The sequence below is a fragment of the Syngnathus typhle genome, linkage group LG2 (genome assembly GCF_033458585.1).
Source record: "Syngnathus typhle isolate RoL2023-S1 ecotype Sweden linkage group LG2, RoL_Styp_1.0, whole genome shotgun sequence".
Lineage (NCBI taxonomy): Eukaryota > Metazoa > Chordata > Actinopteri > Syngnathiformes > Syngnathidae > Syngnathus > Syngnathus typhle.
The window spans coordinates 3,107,037-3,127,742 of record NC_083739.1 but is presented as its reverse complement, the minus strand read 5'-3'; the positions used below and the strand labels follow the sequence as shown (position 1 = coordinate 3,127,742).

The window sequence follows — 20,706 nt, the reverse complement described above, 5'->3', positions numbered from 1 at the left end:
AACGGATGCGCAAGACACGTCAGCTATAGAAAGAGCGAGAGTTGTTTTCTTCCTATTAGTTTCAATTCACAGTTTAATTAGCAGTTTCAATCAGCAAATAACAAAATGCGTATTACAGGTAATATTTTATTTCACAACACTTTGCCTTGTTCCTTTGGTCTCTGCTGTTCATCCTAAAACACAAAGGCGCTCTTTAAGCAATGCGACAGTGAGCGCCCGGCGCGCTGCACCAAATTAAGCTGAGGTCCACTTAAATTTTAGAAAGTACATCAGGACTTTAAAAATATCTTCTAAATTTCAGCGACGGCTCTGTCACAATAATCGACCAGCGCGGTGCAGTTGGGCGGTCAGCGGCGCGCTACGGTTGAGCGTTCTCTCTCGCACTCTCTCTCTCGCTCTCTCTCGCACACACACGCGCACACGCACACACACGCAAACCGGATATCATACGGAGGCCGCCATTACAGATGCGCAGAACGGATGCGCAAGACACGTCAGCTATATAAAGAGCGAGAGTCCAGTTCTCTACCTAAATCCGTATTACAGGTCGGTCATATTTTATTTCACAACACTTTGCCTTGTTCCTTTCTTCTCTGCTGTTCACTTCAAACACGCTCCATGCGACCGCAATGCTCTCGTATCAGACAAGGCTTGCTCGATCACCTGCTCGTTTGCTGTCTGTCACAATGTACCCTACACAAATCCGAAACATTTGTTGCGGCTCCGAGTCACGACGAGGGGCAAGTTTTGGTTTCCAAGGCTGTTTTTATTCCTCTTCAACGTCTCTCCCATACAGAGCCGCCTTTTTCACGTCCGCACGCCTCTTTCCCGTGCGCGCACGGAGCGCGGTGGTGCGTTTACGGGCAGTCGGAAAAATCAACGCCAACAAAAAAAATTACATCCAGCCTAGTTAAGACCATACCAAAGACTATAAAAATGGGACCCATTGCCTCCCTGCGTGTGTGACGATCATTGGGACTTAAAAAAAAAAAAAATTCATAAAAAAAATTCATAGAAATTGGGTGCGTATTATACATGGGTACAGGCTTTTTTCCAGCATCAGCATGCCATTTTTAGGGTGCGTATTATACATTGGGGCGCACTATACACGGAAAAAAACGGTAATATTAGCAAAGCCAATGTGTTTCCAGCAAATTACTGACAAGGGACTTAATTAGCAAACGCGCATACTCACACGCACGCACACACGCACACACTGATGAAATTGGATTTTATTGCGTGCGTTACAACCGGCATCAGCAGCGGAGTCAGCCCGCCCTGCCTGCGCCGCGCTTCCTATTTGACTTGCTGGCGCCGCACTAAGCGAGAAAGCGGCCGCACTACATCGGAGAGGAGCCGTTACTTCCGAATGCCGTGGCAATGACTTGTGTCATGTCCCATCAATAATGGTAATGACGGCATTAGCGCGAGTTGTAATTCAAAGATCTACCGAGCGAGAGGGACAAGGTCAAATGACAGTCGCTCTCTTACAAGGATAAAATATACCCGCCTTTGTGAAGATGACTCAAAGTATCACAGGACTGGAGATGAGTCATCAAGCGCAATCAGGAAGGGTCCCATTCACAAAGAAATGAACGTGTAAATCCAGCAGGCTGATTCCATTTGGCGGGAATGCTAACAGGCTGCACGCAGGCTCAACGTTCTCTCTTTACGGGGAAAACATTGGAAATGGCTGAAATCAACCAGGCAATCAATTCACACTGTTGGGAGATATTTTGGAGTTGATTTGATAGACGCCACCACAACTGCTTCCTGTTAAGGAACATTACATTATAAAATCAGATTGCATTACGACATGACTTAGTTACATGACTTCAGTGCCCAGCCCCCGGCTAGAACTTTTGGCAATGTGACGTGAAATGTTTTGTTGTCGTTTTTCCCCTTCTTTCTTTTTTTCCCCACGATTTTGAACGCTTATTAACGTGTGAGTGTTGCTCCAAAAGTGACACGTAACCACAACAAAGGAGATTAAGATTTGTGAAATGGGGTGGGGGTTTCATATAATATGAATGTTATATTATACTATTATTTGAGTTGTCGTTAATCATTAGTTATATCACGGGTCATTACGACGAGTTTGGTGGAGTTTTTACTGCTTCTTCCAACTCCTTCCACCTTTAACATCCGATGTCACCTTCCTCCTCAACGCGTTGTCTCTTAAAAAGATAAGCGCTCAACCGGTGACACAACACGTCTGTCAATCTGACGCCAGGAGAAATCAAAACGGATTTCTTCTGTCATGGACGGTGGCAATCAACACGACGTGCTTTCATTGCCTTGACTAGAAATAAGCCGCTGGTGAAGAAATCCCTCAGCGAACGTGACAAAAAAGCTCACATTTAACGGGCTGCGGATTAGACTGTTGTTAGGGATGTCAGGCTGTGTTGTGTGACGTCATGAGGGGAGGCGCGGCAGTTCAACACAGAAAGTGACTGAAACAACAGCTGTCGTCTTGGGTCTGATTCATATCAATACATATATCACGCACAAACATGGTGTCAGAAGTGGCTGGACGGCGCTGTGCTTCGCTGCGGGGCCAGTGAAAGACGGTGAGGAGAGACAGACGGACAGAAGGCAAAGACGAGCGAAACGGCGGTTAGCGGCCTGCTAGGCTAACGACACCACCCGCCATGGCAACGAATATACCACCGCCGGAGGAGATGAAGATGAGCGGCGACCTGGCGAGCAATTGGGACAATTTCAGAGGGGAATTTGAAGACTATCTACTGGCAACGGGATTATCAGAGAAAGAGCAACCAGTGCAAGCAGCAACCCTACGGAGAGTAATGGGTAATGAATGTCGTCACATTTACAAGCATAACTTGGGTCTCACGGTGGACCAAGGGAAGGATGTTAAAGTTATTCTTGATGCTTTAGAGGAGTACTTCAAACCAGCTAGAAACGTCATATTTGAGAGATTTGTTTTTGGAACCTGCAAGCAAGATGAAGGGGAGCCCATTGATGTGTTTGTAACGAAACTGAGGGAGAAAGCTGCTTCGTGCGAGTATGGACAACTCAAAGAGGACTTGATCAGAGACAGACTGGTGCTGGGTGTGATTGATGAAAGTGTGCGCCGCCGGCTGCTCAGACAAAAAGATCTCACACTGGCATCGGCCATAGACATATGCAGAACGGCGGAGATGACAGACACGAGGATACAAGCAATCACGCAGGACAGGCCTCCGGAGACAGTGCACAAAATGGATGGCCCACGGCCACGTTCCCCGCCCAGGCAGGAGCGTCCGGACGGAATCCGAAATCAGACACCTAACACATATGACAGCGCTATGTGCAGATTCTGCGGCATCACGCACAGGCGTGGGCGTGATTTTTGCCCAGCCTTTGGGAAGAACTGTAGGAGCTGTGGGACCGCAAATCATTTTGCCAAGGTTTGCATGAAGAGGGGCCAAGCCACAAGACAGCTGCACGCGGCAGACGGTGAAGTTCCCGAGGACATGGACAGGTCTGACATGGGAGCCCACATTTACACAATGGAGAGCATAGGGGCAGTTCAGGGGCGAGGGAAGAAATGGTTTGTTAACTTGAAAATGCATGGTGGGTTTCAGAGGTGCCAGATAGATTCGGGGGCCACATGTGATGTCATGAGCATAAAAGACATGAGAAGACTTGACCCTGGGGCAAAGCTACTACCTAGCCAGACCAGGCTAGTATTGTATTCAGGCCAATCCATGCAATCCGCGGGCATATTCCACACAAAGTGCGTAGTGAGGGGTAGAGTACACAGACTGCGGTTCGAAATAGTGAGAAGTGGGCAGAGACCTCTGTTGTCAGGCGAAACGAGTGTGCGGCTAGGATTGGTGCATTTCACCATCCCAGAAGAACTTCTTATGGTGAGACACAGCAGCTCAGGGCCATTAACCAGACAGCAGCTTGTACTGACGTACGCAGATGTTTTCAACGATCCAGTTGAGTCACTCCCAGGGGATGTTCACTTTGTGCTAGATAGTAATGTACCCCCGGTGCAGGCTTCCCCACGCAACGTCCCGGTGGCCTTCAGGGAGGCAGTCAAGGCCCAGTTAGATAGGTATGAGGCTGATGGCCACCTGACGTCAGTGTCTGAGCCTACTGAGTGGATTAGCAACATGGTGATTGTCAGGCAGGCAGAAAAGTTGAGAATTTGCATAGATCCCAAGTCATTGAATCAGGCTCTAAAGAGGTCCCACTACATTATGCCGACACTTGAAGATGTGTTGCACAAGCTGCCCAGGGCCCGCATCTTTACACTAGTAGATGCAAGAGATGCCTTCCTACAGTGCAGATTAGACGAGGAGAGCAGTTATACCACCACGTTCTGGACGCCGTGGGGCAGGAAGCGGTGGTTAAAGCTGCCGTTTGGAGTGTCTGTGGCCCCTGAGATTTACCAGCGAAAGCAGCATGAGCTACTGGCAGGGTTAGACGGGGTGGAACCTATAGCGGACGACATTTTGATTGTGGGGTGTGGGGGGACAGATGAGATAGCCACACGGGACCATGGTGCAAAGCTGTTAGCGCTCATGCAAAGATGCAGGGAGGTAAAGCTGAGACTGAGTTTAAAGAAACTAGTGTTCAGGGTCAGAGAGGTCAACTTTCACGGACACATCCTATCAGCGGAGGGCCTTAGAGCAGACCCGGAGAAAATCAGAGCGGTCCGGGACATGCCACACCCCGTGGACGCCAAGGCCGTGCAGCGATTCATTGGGTTTGTGACCTACCTCGCAAGGTTCATGCCACGCCTATCTGAGGTGTGTGAGCCACTACGGAGATTGTTGGACAAAGATGTCCCATGGCATTGGCTGCCAAAACACGACGCAGCGGTCGAGGAGATTAAGCGACTCGTCACGTCCGCCCCGATCCTGCGATACTACGATGTGACCAAGCCAGTCACCATACAGAGTGACGCGAGTCAGAAGGGACTTGGCTGTTGCCTGCTGCAGGAGAATCAGCCGGTAAGCTTTGCTTCGCGGGCACTTACTCAGACGGAGCAGAACTATGCACAAATCGAAAAGGAATGTCTGAGCATAGTGTTCGCGTGTCAGCGATTTCATTACTATTTGTATGGGCGGGGGGAGATCACAGCTGAAACCGACCACAAGCCACTCATCTCCATTTTCACCAAGCCACTCCTCTCAGCGCCCAAACGACTCCAGAGCATGCTGCTCACACTACAGGGATACAATCTGAAGGTGGTGTACAAGCCAGGGCCCGACATGCACCTCAGTGACACCTTGAGTAGGGCCACGGCTTCGCCGCAGGGGCCTGGCTCGAGATATTCGAAACAGACTGTTTGCTGCATGCAGGAAGCACAAGTGGACGCTGAACAGATAAATCAGGCTGAGCATCTGAACGTCACCAACCAACGGCTGAGGCAGATAAAATTGCACACAGTGAGTGATGGGAGTCTTCAGCTGTTGCAGGAGGTGGTGCTCCGTGGTTGGCCGGATCGCCGGGAGGACACTCCACTGGCAATCAGAGAGTACTGGTCCATCAGGGACGAGATCAGCGCACAGGATGGAGTGCTTTTCAAGAGTCAGCGAGTTATAGTGCCCAAATCATTGCGTGCTGAAATGTTGAAACGCATCCATGCCAGCCATGTGGGAGGAGATGCCTGTTACAGACAGGCCAGAGACACGCTATACTGGCCCAACATGCACGGTGAGATCGTGGACTATGTGAGCCAGTGCTCAGCCTGCAACGAATACGCACACGGACAGCAGCGGGAGACGATGATGTCCCATGCACTCCCTACTCGACCATGGCAGATCCTCAGCATGGATCTGTTCACGCAGGCTGGCAAGGACTTTCTGATCATGGTTGATCATTATTCGGATTTCTGGGAAGTAGAGTTGCTCCCAGATCTTTCAACTGAGACCACGGTGCTGAGGTGCAAGGCCCAGTTTGCACGGCACGGTCAGCCTGATCGGGTAATTACAGACTGTGGTGCCCAGTTCGACTGCGAAGCGTTCAGGAGGTTTGCGAGAGACTGGGACTTTGACCATGTCAAATCCTCTCCCAGGTACCCAAGGTCGAATGGGAAGGCTGAGTCGGCCGTGAAGATTGTCAAGAGCCTGTGCAGGAGGGCAGCAAGGGCGGGGACCGACCCTTGGCTGGCCATCTTGCAGTGGAGGAACACGCCTACGGAAGGCATGCTGAGCAGCCCCGCGCAGAGGTTGATGTCTCGCAGACTGAGGACGCCACTCCCGGTTGCTGACACACTTTTGGAGCCGAGTGTGGTGGGGGGGGTCCCAGACCGGCTGCGAGTAAAACACCAGACAGCCAAACTCTGGTATGACAAATTGGCCAGAGATCTGCCCGAGTTGTGTATCGGACAGGACATAAGGATGAAGCCCCTGCCTGGGGACAGGACGGGCAGGTGGCGGAGAGGAGTATGCTTACGGCTGGTGGACGTCGAGGGGACACTGTACCGCCGTAACAGGGTGGATCTGCGACCTGCGGAGAGTAGCGCCGCAATGCCGGGGCAGCCCGGGATGCAGCACATCAGCCCACCAGCTGACGAACCCGGGGATCCACCTGACACCGCGATCGACACTACGGGCGACACTGACACAGTCGCCCAGGAGGTCGCACTGCAGGGGCAGAGTGACGTCCGCCAGCCTCAGAATGGATCGCCTCCACATACACCTGTGCCAGGGCGCAGGACGGCCAGTGGCAGGATTATAAGAGCGCCGAAGAGACTGGACTTGTGAGCTGTGTGGGTACTGAGGGGCCTCGCGGTCAATTGGGTTGTTGTTGAATGTGGAAACAAACAAAAAAAAGAAGAAAAAAAAAGAAGGGGTTATATGTTGTACACTGCTCTTTGAAATGTGAGTTACATGTACACTGTTCTTTGAAATGTGAGTTAGGAGTTGTGGAAGTGTTCGCTGATACGTAAAGACAAGTGGGGGGGGAAATGTTGTGGGAATTTATCTTCGATCTGCATGTATAAGTTGCCATCTATGGAAGGTGAGATGTTAGGGATGTCAGGCTGTGTTGTGTGACGTCATGAGGGGAGGCGCGGCAGTTCAATACAGAAAGTGACTGAAACAACAGCTGTCGTCTTGGGTCTGATTCATATCAATACATATATCACGCACAAACAACTGTTTCCTCCGCGGCATTTTTGCCTCCTCCCCGCGGGGATCCTTTGCGGCAAATTCGGCTTGACAGGTAAACTACTCCGACCAGGGCTTCGGCTCCGTCGGCCTGGCTGCCCGCGAAGTGTGCGCCACCATCGTCATCATTGTCGTCACCTCCTTCCTTTTCCTCCAAAGGAGCGACGAACAAGTCATTGTCAGCAAGAACCGAGCTGTGCAAAAACACGTCACGAGCGTCACTACTTCTTGTCACTCATCAACACAAGGTGCCAAATAAATATATCACTGAGCGCACTTGGGCTTGTTCTCTTAATACTTTCTCCAAAATAAACGGAGCCATTTTGCTAAACACACACCACAAGTTCCATAAGTTGTCAACACTGAATGAAAAGTGACGTTTGTAAGAGACAACAAACCTGGAACAATGTTGCACTCTTGCTGCTCCAAAAGCGCGCACACCCCGCGCAGTTGACCACCTGGTGCGATGACGTCAGAGAAAAGTGGCGTAGTGCATTGTGGGTCTTGTAGTCTGTGCGTCCTCATTTAGTAAACAATGGTACGGCTTGAATCGTTCCTGTTATTAAAAACACTTTTCTATCTTAAATGGACGGAAAGGTCAACAAACAAAGATAAAATGTTGCCTTTGTCCTTTTAATAAGGAATTTTCTAGATGTATTATGATGCTGGTATCCCCGCCTTGGCCACTGAGAGGCAGTATTATAATGCAAATAAACGTAAAAGAACATTGGAAAGTGGATCGGCCTCTTCTCCATAATCGATCGTTTTCCATCTTTATCCTCTTTTCTTTCTTTCACCATCAACTGGCTTTGTAACCCCATTTCACTCTGAAATAAAAACTTCCCTTTTCACTTCCATATTTCCCTCGCTGTCACTTTTATGATGATTGCTAGTCGATGTGTTTTCTATCACACTCCTTCATCCTCTTCCTCCGCCATTGCTCTCATTTCTGACCACGTATCCCAGCCTCATGCGTCATATATTTACAAACGTTTTGTAAGACTTTAATCTCTCGAATGTGATCTTGCCGCACTGACGCCAGCATTTAAGTCTTGAAGCAGAATTTGAGCTTTAAATCTCACATCCAACAACATGATGCCACCAATTATCCCACTGGAAAGAAACCTGATTGTTTACAAATAACGCTGAGAGAAACTCGGACGGAATGTACTATTGGAAAGTGAGGGACGCTATCACAATATAGATTTTTACACCGATGTTCCACTAGGGGGTGCTACATATGAACTTGTCAGTGCAGTGGCGTCTTTAACAGTAATGAATGAATTAAGCATGTTCTGTTTTGCATTGCAACCAATCTCATGACATCAAATCCTGCCTCGAATTCAAGTGCCATCTAAAGGGTGAGAATTTGGTGGTTGGGGAGGGGGGGCACCAAAGAAAGGTCTCTGTGTCCCTGTGCCCCCCGACCTTGTACAATTTTTTTTCCATTCCACTGATGCCATGAGTCTATCACGGGATGACTTGATAAACCTTGATGGTGTACGGTATAGAAAGAGCACCCTTGTTAGGGAGCTATTTCACACTCATTACATGCTTGTTGCCATTCATTACGTCCAAAAGGGCAAAAAGTCACTCCACAAAGCAAAAACAGGACTAACGCAAACGTTGATGAATTCATTTTGTGACATCCTCACAAAAATCTCCACATTCCAACCCAGAACGTTTTGTGCTTTCCTGGATGGGTGACATATCTGAAAATGATCCACTAGTTATTTTTCCCTCGTTTATTCAAAGTCAAAGTCAAAGTCAGCTTTATTGTCAAATCTCTCCACATGTCACAACACACAAAGAGACCGAAATTGCGTTTTTCTCTATCCCACGGTGATGAGACACATAACACGATAGACATACATGTACGCGACACAATATAAAAACAAGAAGGCAAAAATTCAAACAATCAATAGTAAGAGTGATGAATACCGTTTTTTTCCGTGTATAGTGCGCAAAATTTAACTAATTTATTGTCCTAAAATCTGGGGTGCGCACTTTACATGGGTACAAAAAAAAGTAATTTTTTTATTTTTATTTTTTTTTATTTTTTTAAGTCCCAATGATCGTCACACACGCAAGGAGGCAATGGGTCCCATTTTTATAGTCTTTGGTATGGTCTTAACTAGGCTGGATGTAATTTTTTTTGTTGGCGTTGATTTCTCCGACTGCCCATAAACGCACCACCGCGCTCCGTGCGCGCACGGGACAGCAAACGAGCAGGTGATCGAGCAAGCGTCTGATACGAGAGCTAGGGATGGGCGATACCAATGATTTCGGAATTGATCCGATACCAAGTATTTCCTACCCAAAATACCCGATATTCGATCCGATATTGATACCGGAAGTGTAATTTCCCGCCAAAAAAACAATTTAAATGCAGTGGCATTCTTGCTCTTGGAGAGTCATCTATTGAATTTTGTAGAAAAAAGTATTACGTCATGTACATGAATTATTAACTGTGTGTCTCTCTGTGTGTCTCTCTGTGTGTCTCTCTGTGTGTCTCTCTGTGTGTCTCTCTGTGTGTCTCTCTGTGTGTCTCTCTCTCTCTGTGTCTCTCTCTCTCTGTGTGTCTCTCTCTCTCTGTGTCTCTGTGTCTCTCTCTCTGTGTCTCTCTCTCTCTGTGTGTCTCTCTCTCTGTGTCTCTCTCTCTGTGTCTCTCTCTCTCTGTGTCTCTCTCTCTCTGTGTCTCTCTCTCTCTGTGTCTCTCTCTCTCTGTGTCTCTCTCTCTCTGTGTCTCTCTCTGTGTCTCTCTCTGTGTCTCTCTCTGTGTCTCTCTGTGTCTCTCTGTGTCTCTCTGTGTCTCTCTCTCTCGCTCTCTCTCTCGCTCTCTCTCTCGCTCTCTCTCTCTGTGTCTCTCTCTCTCTCTGTGTGTCTCTCTCTCTCTGTGTCTCTCTCTCTGTGTCTCTCTCTCTCTCTCTCTCTCTCTCTCTCTGTCTCTCTCTCTCTCTCTCTCTCTCTCTCTCTCTCTCTCTGTGTGTCTCTCTCTCTCTCTCTCGCTCTCTCTCTGTGTCTCTCTCTCGCTCTCTCTCTGTGTCTCTCTCTCGCTCTCTCTCTGTGTCTCTCTCTCGCTCTCTCTCTGTGTCTCTCTCTCGCTCTCTCTCTGTGTCTCTCTCTCGCTCTCTCTCTGTGTCTCTCTCTCGCTCTCTCTCTGTGTCTCTCTCGCTCTCTCTCTGTGTCTCTCTCTCTCTCTGTGTCTCTCTCTCTCTCTGTGTCTCTCTCTCTCTCTCTCTCTCTCTCTCTCTCTCTCTCTCGTTGGGAAAAAGTTTTGTCTGCTAGTATAATCTAAAAAGAGACATGGCTTAATCGATTTATAACTATCAATTTATAAAGCCACTGGATACTTACATTTAATATTGTAATACTTTAGTGTTAGGAAGTGGAGTTACAAATAAAACGTATGGCGTTCGACCACAAATTGAAAAGGGGAAAACTTTATTTATAAATGACTGACTAAAGCGTAGTAATTATTGCTTCAAATAGCACATCAACCACAAATGCTTACGATTTTTGGTTAGCACCCGATACCTGGAATCGCGGGTTTTTTCAGGATACGATATAATATCGATATAAGGAACTACGATACGATATTTGCCGATATCTTAAAGCCTGCTGCGATTCATTCACGATATATCGCGATATAGTGCTCTACGATCGATTTTTTTTTTTTTAATAAAAAATATAGAACAATATCCTGATTTATAACAATTCATACGCAAAATCAACAAGGTACTGCAAACTCTTTATTTAGGAAATGACAAGAGTATTGTAGTATACAAATTGCTTACTTTAACACTGAACTTTGATGTTGTGTTTTTTCTTTAAACGTGCGGCGAGATTTGTGCTCCCTGAATATTTGATCACCGCATGGCAGGATTTACAAACTGCACGTGTCTTGTCGGTTGAGCCATCTTTTCTTTGGAATCCAAAGTGCTTCCAAACGAATGACTTGAAGCCTAAAGGGGAGGGAATTTCCTCGTCTTTTTGGACACTAGCCATAGCACCAGCCCAGGAGCCGCGTACTAGTTGTCGCCTCCCCTTTCACGTGCCTGCTCTGCTCACAACACAACAACGCCGGGCGCACTGCTCCCGGAAAGAGGAAGCAAGCAACAATGAACTGGATTTCAAAATAAAGTCGCCTCTAATGTCCGAGGTCAAACACGGCGATATAAATCGATGTTTACCTTTAGCATCGATGCCAATAAATCGTAGAGCATTATATCGATTAATCGATGTGTATCGATGTATTGTTACACCCCTAGTTGAGACTGCACGGGACGTCTTTGAAAAAGTCTCCCTGCCCAGTTCGAATTGATTCCCTGCAGGCTTACGCAGCATGCTAGTACCATGAACGAATGAAAAGGAAGAACAAGCGGCACTCTACTTTTTCAAAAGGTTCAAAGCTTGGCTGCAAGAAAGCAAAACCATTGTGTTCAAAAGGGCATTTTTCAAAGGAGCATTAACAACAGAATGACTGGCTGGCTGGCTGGCTGGCTGGCTGGCTGGCTGGCTTTTGAATGGTCATCCTTACAGGTTGAGGGCGACCGACCGACCGTCCAGCAAGCAGGTGGATTCAACCTGATAACAGCAACAGGCCAGATTAGAAGTTACTGCATGCTTGCTTGCTTGCTTGCTTGCATGCGCGACTTCCAAAAGTCACGGCTGTTAGCAAGGCAAACAGAAGATGTCCTAACTAGCAACCAGCAGACCTGAGGTGAAGTGTACGCTCTCTAGAAGTCGACTCTCTTTCCTTAACCTGCCGCTCCGTGCTTCTTCTTCACATCATATCGCACCGCACCACACCACCCGTGTGCGCAGTGCGCCTCAAAGCACCGTTGAGAGCGGCCGAGCTGTGGGGAAATGGACTCCGTCCGGAGGGTCAGTGGGCAAAGGAGACGAAGGGAGGGAGGGAGGGCTGGATGGGAAATCCTTCCAAGTCCTGTCTGGCCGGGCCCGGTGAGATTACTCGAGCGGTAATAGGATCGTCGGCCCTTTTCCCTAATAGAACACAGAAAGGCTGAGCTCGCACTCTGAAGAAAGAAAGAAAGAAAGAAAGAAAGAAAGAAAGAAAGAAAGAAAGAAAGAAAGAAAGAAAGAAAGAAAGAAAGAAAGAAAGAAAGAAAGAAAGAAAGAAGCTTGCTCTCTCCGTCAGTCCGTCCGTCCGTCCGTCCGCCAAGGGTTGCTATGGTGACTGCATTTCATCCTACAAACACAATATGGCCAAGCCGAGGGAGTAAAATGCTCTCAGGTCGGGCTCAAGGCCAACTGGAAATAAACTAATGACTGTCTGTGTGCGCTACGTTTGAATTTGAATTCAGCTAAGCAAAACAGAAATGTGTATCCAACAGTGGTTTGCCACTTACTAGGTCAAGGAACTAAATTTGGGCTCTTCAAAACGGACAGAATTAGAATCATAAAATGACAAGTTATTTGTTAAACCCCAAGTCAAAACCATTCTCTGGGGTTTTGTCAACACGATTTTTTTTTTTTTTTGGACTGATTGACAACTTTGATTCGGAACATTCAAATACACAAACAATAGTGAGCTTCCCCTTTGCTATCAGACAAAATCCCTCCATAAAACCAAATGAAATTGAGGAAGCAAAATAAACACTGAGAAAAGAGAGAAAATGTACAACTGTGACTGAAGGCCAAAAAATACAGTCTCATTTTAGTATACCGTTTTTTTCCGTGTATAGTGCGCAAAATTTAACTAATTTATTGTCCTAAAATCTGGGGTGCGGATTATACATGGGTACAAAAAAAAATATATATATATTTTTTTTTTAAGTCCCAATGATCGTCACACACGTAGGGAGGCAATGGGTCCCATTTTTATACATAGTCTTTGGTATGGTCTTAACTAGGCTGGATGTAATTTTTTTTGTTGGCGTTGATTTCTCCGACTGCCCGTAAACGCACCACCGCGCTCCGTGCGCACACGGGACACCAAACGAGCAGGTGATCGAGCAAGCCTTGTCTGATACGAGAGCATTGCGGTCGCATGGAGCGTGTTTGAAGTGAACAGCAGAGAAGAAAGGAACAAGATACACCTGTCACCATTTTAAGCTTGTCTGAGAAACAACTCTGTACACATCTACTAGCTGGTAGTAGATAGATAGATAGATTTATCTAAAGAGCAAATCTGCTAGTTACTAGCAGATTTGCTCTTTGGATAAATAGATACATGGACGGACGGACGGACGGACAGACAAGCTAGCTCAAAAAAGATAAGCTAACTCGCTAGATCAAATAAAAAATGAATAAATGACTAGATGTGGCTCTCTTCCAACACACCTATTTGGAATGATGAGCTCATCAAATAACGAGCAACGTAAACAGGCAGAACATTGCTAGCGATAGCATCAAGGGAGCGGCTGATGGGGTGGAGGGCTGGCTACACTTGCTCGTCTTGTGTGCCGCCGACACCGCGCGTTTGATTCCCACCTTGTGAATGTGTGGGCGCGCGTGTGACAATGTCAAGTTCTGTCAATGTTTCACCCAGTTCTTGCTTCAACTTGAAAAAAGCCTGCTCTGAAGAATGCAAAGGGACAAGTCCAATCTTCATTTCGTTTTCCTTTCATTGGGTTCCAGTTTACATTCCATTTAGGTCCCAATGAAGGTTGTCATGTAGATTGTACTTCAGGTTGATAACCTTTAAACAAATAAACATGTGTCTCATTGTAATTCAAACAAAACCTACTTCAACTTTCAAACAAGTACTCAAATTTCCCATTTCAATTCATTTGACCGTTCCAATAGCTCAGGTTCCTCAACAATCGATACAAATGTCCATTTTCATACCAGTTGCGTGTTGACCGTGAGCGGAGTGACTTTTGGTTGCTTGTTCCAGTGCTCCCAAACATTGTTGATTGCTCTCCATGCCATGCAGGCTACAGGAAGTATATAGATACGTAGGTAGGTAGGTAGTTTAGTTCCAGGGCTCATTGGCTTGGGCTCCTGCTTTTGGCTGACACTTTCCTCTTTCTCTACCCCCTGCAGGTTAGGAGGTTTGGAGCTGATTGCAAGTTGCCTGTGGCTTGCACCTCTGACTTGACATGACAGACAAAAGAAAGAAAAACAAGTGACGGCATCAAGTTCTTGCTAGCTGCCAAGTCACTGCTAGCTGGATACCGCTGAATGTCTTGTCTTGGAGTGAGCCATTTGGGAACTAAAGAGTCGGTCCGTGTTGTTTTTTTAGCGTGCTAAAGTCAGGCCAGCGAACCGAGCGGGCCGGACACGGACCGCAGCTGGCGAGGGAGGCAGAGGAGAGCATCTGGCACGGTCACATCACTGGTTAGCGTACGCGACCTCAGGTCCACGCGGGGCAGAGAGGCGACTGAAATCTTGTATGTGAACGTAGGTGTAAGGCGGCAAGTTGAGCTGCAGCGGGTGTCGCAACAAAGCTTTTAACGTGTGACAGGTAATGCCACGTCAGTCCTACTACAGTAATTCAAATGAAGGAAAGTACCTTCGCGACGCCTTTGCGATCTCATCTGTGGTCAGCACAAATGGACTGCCTGCCAAAGAGCCTTTGGCACTTCTGACGCGGCCACATGGGAACCATGGTGTCAGGTTACCCCACCTGAATCTGAGGTCAAGCTCCTCCGCTCTGATTAGCGTCAACATTCGGTTGAAGCCGCTCGGATACCTTGTGTGCTTCTGGTCTGGTCTGATAATGGTCTGAATTTGTGTGCGGCTGTCACTGCGGAATTGTGCGGAGAAGTGGTGTCTTAAGTGCACGCTTGCTTTTACGCATAAGGGAGCCCAAACTTCCAACAATGGCTTGGGTGTTGTCTCAAACTTTCTTGAGTAGTTGGGATTAAGGTGCTGTCTGTCAGTATCATGGGGGACTCTGCAAAGCCTAAGATTAGGGGGAAAATATTACCTGAGGCTTATTGTGCTCTCTTTTTTTTTCTTCCGCTTTATGACTTCCTGCCAGTCAGCTCAAAACAATGTTTGAATTGATGTGGCCCAACCAAGACAGCTGAGCATGACAAGTTGAACAACGGAGGGAGGGAGGTAGGGAGGGAGCGGCCGGCTATCCATCCGCGTGCTATCCTTTTGGATCGCCGGCTATGATTGAGGGCCAGCTCATCTCCGTCAGGCCTTTTGTTTCAGATGAGGTTCTTTCAAAAGTGCTCTATCAATAAACCGGAGTGGAGTATTTTTACAAACTGCCATGATCTGTGCTTTTGTTGACTTTGTTTGGATGTATATTTTGTTTTCTTTCATCAGAATCAGCTTGATTGGCTTTCAGTCCACCTTTGGCCTCCGCAGCACCAAATGTTGACAAAAGCCTTTATGACTTTCCAATAGATTTCTCTGGGTCTCTGTCTGGAAACAAAAGGAGTTAAATGAGCCGCCAGTGGCATATTCATACAAGCTCCATTTATTTGCAGTCTGGATGCTTAGGGGCTCAAAAATGGAGGGAGTTTAATCAGTGCTAATAACAACCCAGAAAGATTTGGAACTGGTCATTAAATTGCTAGAGTGGTCACGAATTCAGGAAAAGTAATTTTATGAGAAGGCTTTGATTGTTAATTATGGAGGAAAAAAGGCGATATACTAAAAATACTACTATTATGTACTATATACTAAGTATTTTTCAGAGAGAATTACATGAGCAATTTGCTGCCTGTCTAAAATTGCGCACTTCATCAAAAGCAGTTTGGAATTGAAATTGTAGTTGATGGCACTCAAACGAGTGAAGTGAAAAGCACGCCGCATTAAAATCTTCATTTCATTTCACCTTGCACGCACAATTCTCTTGACTTTCTCGTCCTGGAGTGGACGATGGATTTCAATGCAACACAGCTTCCATTTGAAATAATACTGGCTTGGAAATGACCCTGACGGAAAAAAGCACTTTGCCCTCTATTGGGAAAGACAAAAAAGCCCACCCAATTGTCCATTGAAGGGCAAAAAAAAAAAATCGATGTTTGTGTAAGAATGTGATTTCACCGACAGTTTGTCACAACGGCCGGCCGGGATAATGACAAGGACTGCCGTCCGTGCGTCCGTGCGTCCGTGCGTCCGTGCGTGCGTGCGTGCATGCGTGCGTGTCGCCCGCCCGCCCGCCGCTTGCCCGTCGACGTCCTTGAAGCAACGAAGAGAAAGCCACATCGGGAACCAGGGCCTCTTCTACCAGGACATGTTTATTTACATATGACACAAGTGTTACACATGTACATACAGAGAGACATTGATATTCCCACGTCCTGCCTGCACAAAGCACATTCCGCGAGGGGTTAGGGTTGAAGGTCCAAACGGGCGCAAAGAAATTTGGGGCACGAGGACGACGCGCACTGTACACTGAGATCACACGCACCCGTTTGGACGGAGGAGTGTCGTACGGATACAGTTTGGGGGAATTCGTCTGTCCTTGCTGTGTTTGGTGCTCTACTTTAATATCCGTTTTTTCCACGCTGTGCATGCCTTTATTGTCTATCTTTGTAGTCATAGCCATTTCACATTGTTCACGTGCAGCATTGTGGCAAGCGAGAGGATCGACTCGTGACGTGAATCCTTCATGGCAAATGTCTGTGTGTTGCTGAATATACTCTGCTGTGCGTTGCATTGGATTAGCAGGTGGTTCTACAAACACATGACTCAGTTCAGTCTTTGAGAGACCCTCCTCTCCTTCATAAACAGCAGCCTCTGCTTCGGCAACTGCAACAGCTTTTTGACTACTCAAAACATGTAAACTAGCCTCAAGTTCAGTTTTCTGTTTCATTATGGCTGCTTCTTTTAATGAATACTCCAGCTGTGCTCGTGCAGCAACTGCTTGTGCACGTGCTTTTAGCGCTGCAGAACTTACGGATGAACGTTTGGATGTATGCGAGCGTGAAGACTTCATCTTTGTGTCTGTGTAGCTTGCGTTACCCTTGTTCTCCGTGCTGTCCACATCGTCTGTGTTGTGCACTTGTCCTGGTTCTGTAGGGTCTGGCATTAGATCTTCTTCTGGTAGACCTGGGTGATACCGCTTTCCTGATGGTAGGCTCATGGTTATCTTGCTGGATGTAGCTCCTCGTGGTTGTGCCCGCCGCGCTAGTGTCCTTTTACTGTGCTGTCCTCACTCTGAAGCATCGAGTTTTTCACCAGCTAGACAGCGAGTTAACGACGCTCCAAATAATCAGACTTGGTTTCTTTTAGCTAGTTTATTTGTAGAATGGCCTCAAACCATTGCCCTCTTAAGACCGTCTTAAAACTAGGAGTAAAATTGTGCGTTAGCTCAACACATACAAGCTACATCACATTTACGGTGAATAGGTTTGCATTAAACATCACATGTAACCAAACTAAAATATTGTTTCAAAATTCGAATAATACTCACGGACAAATCTTGTCCAAGGCACAACATAAAAGCTTTAAACATCTGCTTTTAACAGATGCACACGAGTCGACATTGCTTGCTGCCATTCGGTATTTGCTCTTCCCACTGCAACTATTAGAGGGAGGTAAAGCGCTGCATGTAAACGTGTTTCTACTTAAACTTATTACAAAAGGCAGAATAGGCTGGCTGGGACAAAGCACGTTGTAAAAAAACAAACCAAAAAAATAATCCACGGTCTGAGCGGCGGCCTGGGGGAGTCAATCACGGTCCACAAGTGCATAAATCAACGAGTCACATTCATGGGAGGTCATGATCATCTCATACAACATCAGATGAAAAATACAGCAGAAAAATAAAATAAAATCAGAGTTGCCAAAGACAAAGTTGACAAAGCTCAACATGGTATGTCAGAAAGGTTCTAGGGCTGGTGTCACAAAAGAAACCAAATGGTCCTTCTGTGGAGCTCAGGCGATCAAGCAGCACCTCCACAAAGAGATCCTGTAGCAAATGTTGTGCTTTCAACTCGCACCTGCTCTCAATACCCTGAGCGTCTGACACTTCCTGGCAGAGAACAACATTGCCGTGTCCGTGCTGGAGCAACGTTCTCGAGCACTCATGATTTTGCCCCTCCTTCCCTAGCTCAAGGAGATCCGAAGGCATCACAGAGTGGACTGAAAAAGTGTGTTGAAAGATATGGATTGCGCCGCCGGTCCTGGAATCTTTCTGACAGACCTGTTATGTCAGCATCAGTAGTCATCCCACCACTCATACTAATGTTCTCTTCAGTGTTTACTACATTTCCCAGCGCATATAAACATTCATGTCTCAACAAATAGAATGACCTCCTCAATTCAGATGAACGCGATCGCTGCACATTTGACAAAACAATCAAAAGTTGGACGAGCACTAAGCTTTGGACCAAATACAACATGACAAAAGAACGATCTGCCTTTTGCGAAAGAAAAAAAAAGTCACATCTTTTATAGTGTTTTTACATAAAAGCTCTGCAAAATATTTTTTTCTTCTCACCTATGTACAACACGTGACAATGTCAGCGAGCAAAAGGAGAAAGGGGGGGGGGGGGTACTTTGAGGAGACATCAAAGGCACAGAGCGCATAGAGATCAAGGTAAATGTTGACGATTGGTCGGTTGGTTCCCTCCGACAAAGCGCTCGCTCGGATCGATCGAAACGTTCACAGTTCAAGCTCACAGGAGGAGACCGAAATAGCAAAAACATCCATTGCGTAATGACAGATGACAACAGTGGCAACAATACTCAGCGTCAATACTTTAGAAAAAGACTTTTGAAAACAACTCAACCCACATATGCTACTTGCCACGACATCATTCTTTTTTGTCTTTTTTATTTGACGAGTCCCTTTTTGTTTGTTCTCTGGCAACACAGAATGAAACGATTCTTTCCCCCTGTTCTGTAGAAAATAGTTTGTCCATACTGAAGCTTGCCCAATCACGCCAGGGAAACTAAGAAGGTTGACATCATCGGCGTATCGTTGAGGTTCTCTGGCTAGAATGGCCCGCAAGCGTGATGATGCTGAGCGAGAGAGAGCTCAGCGGGGGAGCAATGACTCAACTGTGAATACTTTTGATATGAAAAGGAGGAGGGGGGGTCAAATAAAAGCATCATAACCAGACACAACAAAACACAAAATATACAATCATTTTTCCTTCCACCGCAGTATGTTTGTTAGGGTTTTGGTCTGGTGATCCGAATTTTCTTGCGGGAAAGCTGCCCCCGCCGCCGGCCCCCCTCCCCATCCCTTCTATGCTTTGTTGTCGTCCGGCTTAGGGTGGATGCGGCGGTCGCCCTGCAGTTTGATTTCAATAGTATCCTTGAGAGACTCTTTGCCAATTTCTTCCTTCATCGTGAGTTTCCTGCAATTTTCAGAGCACAGAACAGACAGAGACAGAGACAGAGAGACAGAGAGACAGAGAGACAGAGAGACAGAGAGACAGAGAGAGAGAGAGAGAGAGAGAGAGAGAGAGAGAGAGAGAGAGAGAGAGAGAGAGAGAGAGAGAGAGAGAGAGAGAGAGAGAGAGAGAGAGAGAGAGAGAGAGAGAGAGAGAGAGAGAGAGAGAGAGAGAGAGAGAGAGAGAGAGGTTTTCTCCCGCAAGTGTGAGATGATAGGGTCTTTTCTAAATCTTCTCAAATTCTTTCGATGAAGACAGCGAAAGCAAGACGCCTTCGTGTACTGCTGTCAGTAAGCTGATTCCCGCTTGATATCCAGCCTCAAGAAGGATTTGTTCAGGAAATGGGATCATTTTTCTCCAAATCGCACTATTTACTTGATGATCAGTGTGAATGATTCAATCTTTGCTCTATTCACACAGTAACTGGTAACTGGTCACTTCAACGGTCAAATCATTGTAATCGATTTCAAAAAGCCTCGTGTGAGTACGCGGAGAGACTGACTAGCTTTGGCCCACCGAATGAGCCCAAAGACGAGGCACAAGCGACAGAAACATCCAGCGTCCTTTCACGATGCAAATCCATTGAAATGGGACACAAATTCTCTCGCAACAAGACAAGTGAGATTATAGGAGAGTGAAATCCAGCCAAATAAGCACAATAAGTGCTTGATTGGAGGACGTTAAGCAATTTCATGTTTCATGAGCTCATGCAAACCCAGATTGGACTAGCGCCGGCACCTTTGCCACCATGCTTTGCATGGATTCATTCGGGATGAATCCGGCGGCATATTGACATCCCTCAATCAAGTTGGGCCAGAACGACTGATAACGCCGCTTAGCTGCTTATTACGTACGTTGTCACTGTAACAAGCCCAAAGCGGAAACACAAGCTTAAGTGCCATTTAGTAGTGGTTGCATGAAGCTACACTAAAAACATGTTTATTTCCTCAAGTGGTTGCACAAAATCAAATCATCTAAATCCAGAAATACTTTTCAAGTACCGTCATTTTCGGACTATAAGTCGCACCGGAGTATAAGTCGCACCAGCCATAAAATGCCCAAAAAAGTGAAAAAAAAAACCCATATATATGTATATAAGTTGCTCCTGACCATAAGTCGCCCCCCCACCCAAACTATGAAAAAAAACGCGATTTATAGTCCGAAAATTACGGTAGATGTCTAGTGTATTCGATCAGGGATTGTCAACAGGGCAAATTGGAAAATGAGGAAGATTCTCAAAGTCAAATGGATTTTCCAATTCATTTTGGGCCTCATTTACCCATCCAAATGGAGTTGAATTT

The 20,706-nt window shown here is 46.6% G+C and overlaps 2 protein-coding genes across 6 annotated transcripts in view; one reads left to right on the top strand and one right to left on the bottom strand.

Annotated features, from left to right (window-relative positions):
- The first annotated feature begins 2,423 nt into the window (after positions 1–2,423).
- LOC133150243 (uncharacterized protein K02A2.6-like) lies at positions 2,424–7,065 on the top strand. The gene is made up of 2 exons (XM_061272654.1): positions 2,424–6,221; positions 6,633–7,065. Exons 1-2 carry the CDS (start codon positions 2,652–2,654, stop codon positions 6,723–6,725), a joined length of 3,663 nt encoding a protein of 1,220 aa, XP_061128638.1. The 5' UTR covers positions 2,424–2,651; the 3' UTR covers positions 6,726–7,065.
- Positions 7,066–17,284: 10,219 nt separating this feature from the next.
- LOC133147176 (neural cell adhesion molecule 2-like) overlaps positions 17,285–20,706 on the bottom strand; it is a 28,292-nt gene continuing 24,870 nt past the window's right edge. For 3 of the 5 annotated variants that reach the window (XM_061271235.1, XM_061271230.1, XM_061271226.1), the window contains one exon: positions 17,285–19,326. In XM_061271235.1, coding sequence (XP_061127219.1) covers positions 19,182–19,326 — 145 coding nt within the window. In that variant the 3' untranslated portion in view covers positions 17,285–19,181. Of the gene's footprint in view, positions 19,370–20,706 lie in introns of all 5 variants that reach the window. The other 2 variants (XM_061271229.1, XM_061271234.1) reach the window with 2 other exon arrangements.

Bases quoted from the DNA above. Each gene is read 5' to 3' on its own strand.
- LOC133150243 (XM_061272654.1), top strand. From the start codon at position 2,652: ATGGCAACGAATATACCACCGCCGGAGGAGATGAAGATGAGCGGCGAC. The intron at 6,222-6,632 runs GTTGCTGACACA...GACGTCCGCCAG, and splicing joins GACTGAGGACGCCACTCCCG to CCTCAGAATGGATCGCCTCC.